The 8,715-nt window shown below is 35.0% G+C and overlaps 1 protein-coding gene and 1 long non-coding RNA gene across 2 annotated transcripts; both read left to right on the plus strand.

The window, feature by feature from the left end:
- Positions 1–266: 266 nt before the first annotated feature.
- On the plus strand, positions 267–2,409 carry LOC113074474 (hemicentin-2-like). The gene is made up of 4 exons (XM_026247314.1): positions 267–285; positions 1,310–1,639; positions 2,013–2,312; positions 2,399–2,409. Exons 1-4 carry the CDS (start codon positions 267–269, stop codon positions 2,407–2,409), a joined length of 660 nt encoding a protein of 219 aa, XP_026103099.1.
- A 2,570-nt stretch (positions 2,410–4,979) lies between these two features.
- On the plus strand, positions 4,980–7,369 carry LOC113074492 (uncharacterized). The gene is made up of 3 exons (XR_003280656.1): positions 4,980–5,130; positions 5,304–5,609; positions 5,787–7,369. It is a non-coding gene; the product is annotated as an uncharacterized LOC113074492 (long non-coding RNA).
- Positions 7,370–8,715: the final 1,346 nt, after the last annotated feature.

Below are 8,715 nucleotides of genomic sequence, written 5' to 3' on the forward strand. Positions count from 1 at the left end.
CAATATCCTTCTTGTTGGGTAGCTTATAAAACACATTTTACTTTACAAAAGCAACACAAAGTTCACAGCAGTAACCAGAAGCTCACAAACTTATCAGGTTTCGCACAGACACAAACCTTCCCAAATGTCTTAGTTATCCATGACACAACTGATGATTTAGATAAAACATTCTCTTTAATCCTGCAAAAGCACTTTAAATATGTCACTGTAGAGCCTCAAACTGATGAGAAAATTTTAAAGGATGTTGAGTCTTAGCTGTAACGGAAATGGTGGCCAGAACCCAAGGTATCAAAAAAAAAACCTCTAGACAGAAGTGCAAATGTTATGGCTTTTCAGTGGTCAATTAAAATCAAGGTATAAGAGAAGAAAACTGCATAAGGAAATCATAATTTGCATGACACACTGCATTAGAAATGTATACAGCTGCATGATTATCAGTGTAATTGTGCACTGAGCTGCTGATTTATTTGTCAGATATGAGGAAAAGCAGTATGCAGACGCAGTTATAGAAGACTATATTAAACTTGGAAAACTTGTAAAATTATACAAATAAAATTACTTGCAAAATGGCTAATTACACGGCTAGATTTCTATACAGCGATACTGCTGTTTAAATAGAGCATATCATATATAAAGTATTATTAAATATTATATATTCATAATTTATACGAATTTAACTGATATCCACAAGAAATAAAAAAAGCAATTAGAAAATTAAGCTAAATAGATACAGAAAAAAAATAATGTGAGAAAATAAATGGCTTATTTAATCAAATATATAGCATACTTTGATCATAAAACCTATGGTTGATTTACCATGTGCAGGGGTGGAGGCGGAGGGAGGAACAGAAAGTGTGCGTAAAGTAAACCTGTAGATCTCAAATCCATTCCTACGAATCACCTTCACAGAACTGGATTATACCTCGCATGTAAACGCTGTTAATTCTTCTTCGTGGATTTTCTTTTTTTTTTTTTTTTGTAATTGAAGATAGAGCATGTTAACATTATAAGAGCATGCAAATAACAGTTTGTAAACAGAATAGATGATTATGTCGGAGAATAGTTCATAAATAGAAGATGATTCACAACGCTACTTTATTCAGTCTGTGTTTATTGATCATGAATGGTACGTGTTAAACATCCTTTTAGCAAATATTAGGAATATTTTTCTCTATTGGGATTAGTAAAATCCCAGTAAAACGTTTTTCCACATTGTATTTAAAGAGATTTTAGTAGATCCTCCTAACATCCTGTTTGATATCTGAAACAGGTTTTAAATACTGACTGGGAACTTCTGTTTGTGTTTCAGGTGTGTTTGGTGCAGATATAGATGCAGTGAAGTCAGTGTCAGTGACTGAAGGAGATTCTGTCTCTCTACACAGTTATGTTACTGAAGTAAAGAGAGACGATCAGATTCTGTGGATGTTTGGACCTAAAGAGACGAGAATAGCTGAAATCTATAAGGAAAACATTGATATGTTTGACAATAATGAGATATTTGGAGACAGACTCCAGATGGACAATCAAACTGGATCTCTGACCATCAGAAACATCAGAACTGAACACTCTGGACTTTATAAACTGACCGTCATCAGCAACAGAGGAACTTCATACAAGAGATTCAATGTTTCTGTCTATGGTGAGTAACTGAGCCCATTATGATCCAAACTGTGATGAAACAGAAATTAAAATTGTGTTCCCTGGTGTTTCATAAATATTTCAAATGGAAAAGGAAGACAAAAAAGTAATTTCTTTGGCCTATTTATATTAAAATAATAATAATAAAATCGAATGTAATTTTGCTTTACAATCCCAAAGGGAATACCAGTTCAGGCTGAATTGCTTGTAGATGTAAATTAAAAACTGCTGCATGAAATAGTTTTTAACAATTTAAGTATAGACATATGATGACCAACATGTCTGAGAATATTTAAAAATCTCTAAATTGTAGAAAGATGTCAATCACTGTTTGTTCCTGAATTAATATTTTAGTTTTATTTGATATTTCACAGCGCTTCTGCCCTTTCCCATCATCACCAGAGACTCTTCACAGTGTTCTTCATCTGAAAGATCAACAAACCAGAATTGTTCACTGTTGTGTTCAGTGTTGAATGTGAGTGCTGTGACTCTCTCCTGGTACAAAGGAAACAGTTTATTGTCCAGCATCAGTGTGTCTGATCTCAGCATCAGTCTCTCTCTACCTCTGGAGGTGGAATATCAGGAGAACAACATCTACAGCTGTGTGATCAACAATCCCGTCACAAACCAGACCACACATCTGGACATCACTCAACTCTGTCAGCCATGTGAAGGTAATTCAACAGTAATCAGAGTTTCTGTGTTTCATCTAGTATATAGAAAGAATCTTCTGAGTCTATAAATGCACTGTTGATGTGAGACCAAAGTTAACTGCTTTCTTTCCATTTTAGAGTGGTTTCTTCTAAATAAAGTTCTTGCTGCATCTGTGTCTGCTGTAGCTCTGGTTGTAGCTCTCGTGAGTGTGATGTACTTCCTCTACAGGAAACGCAGAAGAGTGGCACAAAAAAGTAAGCCTTATCTTCTGCCTTTATAGCAAGAAAAATATATTTATGCGTTTGCATCAAGTTTATATAACTGATGTTAATGATTGAGAAATTGAAATTACCATTCAGGAAATGGTAATACAGTGGAAACAGTCCAGACAGGAGATGAAGAGGTACAATATGCTGAAACTGGATATTTTAGACAAAATGATCAGAAAAAGGTAAGATTTTTTTGATGAAGCACCATCTCTCTGCATGTGCAAAACTCATAGGCCTTTCTTTATTCTGTGAAACATCATTTTAAAGATCATCCAGGTCACTTTTTTCAGTATTACTGAGAATGGGGCTGTCGAGCTCCAAAATGACAAAACAAATATAGTCCAGATGACTGTGTGATATTCAGAGTCTTCTGAAGTCATGTGATAGCTTTGTGTGAGGAATGAATGAAACAGAATGAAATTTAAGTCATCTTACATGGAAAATATAAAATAACAATCACTTAAACCTGTCAATATTCTGTGCACGATGTTAGGAGCATTTAGACTTTACGGTCTGTAATTAAACACTAACAATTAGTATTTTTGATCAGACCTTAATGGAACATGCACAAGTCTCTTTCTCTCTGCAGTCCAAACACAACAATGACACACTTTTTGTATTTACTGTCATGGTGAAATAAATGTCTTTAACTTGTTAAGAACTTTTGTTTGGCGAGCCTCATTTCTTACAGTAAATTTGCTTTGTTTTTCAGAAAGCTAACGGGACAGATGACACAGTATACTCCAGGATAGTCATGCGCCACTGATCAAACTGTTGCATTCTTGTTGTCTGGATTCGTCTACTAACCAGTCATTCGATTAGAGGAGAGAAAGATGAAGAACTCAAACCCCTGTGTTTTATGAAAGTCTTAAATCATTCAGGAAGCAGAAGCATGAACTTGGTTTCAGGACGTCCCCTGGTGGTAGAAATATGTCTAGATTTTCTCTTGCACTGACATCCCATGTCACATAATGCTATACATGAATATTATTTACTTAATATAATAAATAAATTATATATATGTGTGTGGGCATGTTTTTGTGACATATCAGGACACATCTCTGTATAATGACATGGGTATGACACAGGTATTACAAGGAGAGGTTGACTTATGAGGACATAACCCATGTCCCCATTTTTTCAAAACGCTTATAAATCATACAGAATTAGTTTTTTTGAGAAAGTAAAAATTCACAAAGTTTCCTGTGAGGGTTAGGGTTAGGGGTAGGGTTGGTGAAGGGCGATAGAATATACAGTTTGTACATTATAAAAACCATTACGCCTATGGGATGTCCCCACTTTTCACAAAAACAAACATGTGTGTGTGTGTGTGTGTGTGTGTGTGTGTGTGTGTGTTTTTAATTGGGGACATGCAATAACTACAAGACACTTCTGCAATTCTGAATCATCTAGCTAGTCTTCTTAAAACGTCAGTTCAGCACAACAGGATCATTGTAAATACTTGCTGCAACGCCAAGCTAATATATCTTGTCTGAACTTGTGTTTTCTTCATTCTGATGAAACACGGTTCAGAAACTAGGTCGATCATCTGACTCCAGTCTGTGCTTTTTCGTATTGGCTCAAGCACTTTATTGCAACAAAAAAAAAAATCAGGATTTACATATTTACACCTTTAGACCTGTTTGTCTGTTAGATTTGACTTGTTGTTTTTCTTGTCTCTATGCCCATTTTTCATTTAAACGATACATTTTCTATAATGCTTGTTAAATGAGTTTTGTTTCGTTTTTGTCCATGGGTGTTCTCCCTTATTAATAAATGTTAATCTTTTGATTATTGCTGTTGTCTTGAGTAATTCTGTGTGTGTGTGTGTGTGTGTGTGTGTGTGTGTGTGTGTGTGTGTGTGTGTGTGTTTTACATTTCCAGCCTATTTTAAGCCATCAATGTGGTAATTATGAACAATAGATGACTTAAATAAAACAACCCAGCACGTTGCATAAAAACATGTAACCCAACCAGCTGGGTCAAAAAAAAAACCCAGCATGTGTTCTGTTCAATATTTACCCAGCGCTGGGTTGTTTTTAACCCAGCAGTTTTTAGAGTGTACCTTTGAGGAGACTGTTATCTAGCAGTAGGCTATTCACTGATACATATATTCAATTTATTGTAAAGCAATATTTCATTTATATATTTGTATTTAGATACAATATATTTAAATGCTGCTCCATGTATAGCAGCTTTCAGAAGTTACATTTCCAAATATTTTGCAGCCAATGTTCAATGTTCGAACATTGTATTTGTTTGTTTTGTTTATTTTATTTTATTTTTTACTTTTTTTGAATAAATAATATAATATAGATAAATTAAAATATCGTATGCATGGACGGTGAAGACCCGTGTGGATGATGATACGTCATGATCATGTCTAGTAACTTGACGCTCGGGTGCGCGCACACGGACACGCCCAGATCCTTAATAGTTTCGGCTCAATGTTAAAAAAATTTTTCCCCCGTCTAGAATCTAATGTGGAGTTGGATTATTCCTGACGTTTGGGCAAACAATATGAATCTCTCAATTCTGCTGCTTTGTCTGTTCTCGCAGATCGTCGATGGTAAATTAGCCTATTTTTATTTTTTTCATGCTTTCACATTTTCATGTCCTTTTTTCTTTTTCGCAATGTTTTCATTTTTCGTTTGTTTGTAATGTTTTTAGATCCCAGTGTAGTTTGAAATCGTTTATTAGCACCAGCTTGTCTCTAATATATATCATTCACGTCTGTTTCAGGTGTTTATAAAGAAGTGAAGGAGGGAGAATCTATCATTCTACCCACCGACGTTACTAAGTCAATAAAATATCACATAATTTGGAAGTTTGAATCGATACACATTGCGGACATTTATCCTAGCATGAATGATTTAGGCCTAACTAATTATGTGAAAGCTGAAATTTTCGGAGGCAGACTACAGGTGGACTTCACAACTGGATCTCTAACCATCAGAAACGCAACGAGTGAAGACTCAGGACTTTATTATCTAAATATTGTCTATCCCAGCAGAATAACAACGTCAAAGACATTTAATGTCACTGTCAGTGAGTATTTTTTATATGTTTTCTAAAATGAAATAGCCCAATGTGAGATGTTTTTTAACATTATTTTCATTCTGTTTATTGAATTTAAGTGTAAGTGGTTTGCAGACTGTTCACAATCTGTATGTTACGGACATTAATGTAGGTGTTCATGTTTTTATATACTACTGTGTTTTCCAGGTTCCTCATTCATACCTTTAGTAAGAGAGTCCAGAAATTGCTCTCCATCATCAGAAAGATCATCAGTGACATACTTTTTATTTTTCTGTTTTTTATTTTTTCCCAATTGAGGACATGCAACAACATGCAGAATGATGGAAGAGGATCATAATAACATAACTGAACATAACTTCCAGCAACGCCAAACTTGTCTTGTCTGAACTTGTGTGTATTCTCTTCGTTGTGATCAAATATTTGGTAATCAGTATTTCCCTTCTGTCTAGTGAATACAGAGTAATCATTCTCATTCATCACTGTTGCTGCTCTTCTGTGGAGTGGTGAGGAAACACAAAGTAACCATCACCATGATGTTTAGGCCTACAGCTACAGTGATTGTGACTGTCGTTGACTCTATTATTAGTTATGATTATATAGCCAGTAGTTTCTAATAACTAATAGTTGTTGTTTTTTTCATTCATTTTTAATGATTAAATCATATAATCATAATTTTTATCATTTATATCATTTTCATTATGTAATCATTACATAATTATTTTTACGGTTTTATACATTTCTTAATATTTTTCCTGCTTATGCATTTTCATTGTTGTTTAAACTTATGATTGTGGGGTTTCACATACATTTTTATACGCTGATTACATTGAAATAATGTTAGAAAGTGATGTTGCTTTAACATCACTCTTGCACCCTCAGTTAATATTGAAATAATGTTCAGATTTCAACCACAAATCAATGGTGTTAATATTGCTTCAACATTACAAAGTGATGTTGTTTCAACGTCACTTTTGCACCCACATTCGAAACATTATTAATATTGAAGACAAAAACATGCTCTTAACATTGAATCAATATTCAACCAACTATATTAATAAAAAATTTAAAACACTGTTTCAATCACATTCTTCTTTATTTTCCAGTCTTTGTTCTTTTAATTCATTCAACTCAAAAGCACTCAATTCCATGTAAAAAACAAAAAACAAAAGAAAAAACCTTAATACAGACTCAAAAGTAAACCAATAAACAAATAAACCAATGAACAAAAAAAGCTAATTAATTTGTATCTGGAGGTACAGACGGAACAGTTTCACTGGTTTGAAGTGCAGTTCCGCCCACACGGTACGGTGCATATCGGAGCCATTTCTGGACTGCCTGACTATATTCATACTGGGAAACTTTTCCCATACCCATCTGCAAAGTCATAGCATCTAACAAAAGAAAAACAACAAGATATGAAATGTATGCAATTTATTACATTAATGGAGGAACTGGAACAGGGAAATATTGGATGAAGTAAGGTCAATTTCTGGGAACACAAAAGGCAGAACAACAAATAAAATCATTGATAGTAATAACTCACCAAATATACACATATTCAAGAACGTATCCTTGAATGCCCTCTTTTGCCTTGACTGCTTTTTAACCATCTTCCCAGCCCAATTTAGTGATGATGCCAGCTCATTGGTCAGTGCACAAGCATGCAACAGACTTACTTCCAATGAGGTTCCTCCAATTATGCTGAAGTGTTTTACCTGCCATACAAAATGTGAACACAAAGCAGAGAGAACATGTAAAATGTAAAAAAAGGTGTACATGGCAGGCAGGGCTGATGAGTCACTTAACTCAGTCAATTATGGAGAACTGCTGCACATCTGGTCAGAGGACTCGGAGGGATGGTTAGGCAGAATTTGATTAGAGGGCTGGACAAAGGTCTGGACTCTGGAAGCTGATTGAACAGGAGCCTGCATTATATTGAAGACTGCAGTGAAACAGATTTTCCATGTTAGCAAATTTACATTTTGGAATGTCCACATAAATGGAACAATTGCATATATTGTGCCACTCAGTCTGTTACATAACATCACTGTTATATACCTAGAAATAGAAGTCTATGAGCTGGGCAGAGCTTTCTTTTTTTAACTTCCTCTTCTGTATCAGATGTCTTGTAAATGGGATTGTGTCTAATAGAGAAATAAAACTTCAGATACATCTAGGAATTTCATGTTATGATTATTATTTCCCCTTGTCATTCATTAATTGTGTTACCTGGATTTTCTTTTTTTAAACTTCTCAGTTTCTACTTCAGACTGAATGTCACTTGTGTCGCAGTTCTCCTGTAGGTATCTTTTCAAACCCTTCTCAGCTTCTTCATATGTGGCTGCAAGTTATATGTTGTGAGTGTAATAAAGTCCACAATAATTCAAATTCCAACTCATATTAATTTATACACTTACCCCGAATTGCAAGGTGTCTAACAGGTTCATAGGACAACCATCCCTCAGTAGGCAGCTCATATTTTTTCACTGCAGCCCGTATCTTGGCTGTGTCTTTGGGTGGATATGGTGGCCAAAGAAGCAATTTCTGTGCCACCATTTTGAAACTGAACGATGCACCACTGCTTCATTTTTTAACACAAGATTAGAAATGTAAACTTTTCCTTGGAGATGGAAAAGCAGGAACTAATTATGTTAAGTACAAGCTTTTCTTACAACAGCAAAATCATGTTTTGATCTACAAACAATTAATTATGTCACATGGATGAGTGGCATGGCAATGAAAACATTCTTGTCAGGACAGAGGAAATATTTCAGCTTAATATCTTGGAGCCTGGCCATATCTAGATTGTCATGCAACCCCCAAACTTTATAACAACCTATGCTGGTTGACTCAAATGGGTAGGAGAAAAATGATTCTTGATTGTGAAACTTTTGAAACAGGACAAAAATCCCCACTCCATCTACCTTAATGATATTTCTTAAAATAGCAATGTGGCCAACTATTTGTACACAATTATCTCCTTGCACTATTGACAGAGTGTACTTTTCAGTGACCGCTTTTCTGAACTGTTTGCCAAGACTAAGGCTATGGAGCACTGGACCGTCAAAATGTGTCTGACTTAAGTTGCACTCATGAGGCTTTGGTGAATCTGGAC

Source organism: Carassius auratus, unplaced genomic scaffold (genome assembly GCF_003368295.1).
Source record: "Carassius auratus strain Wakin unplaced genomic scaffold, ASM336829v1 scaf_tig00014789, whole genome shotgun sequence".
Taxonomy (NCBI): Eukaryota; Metazoa; Chordata; class Actinopteri; order Cypriniformes; family Cyprinidae; genus Carassius; species Carassius auratus.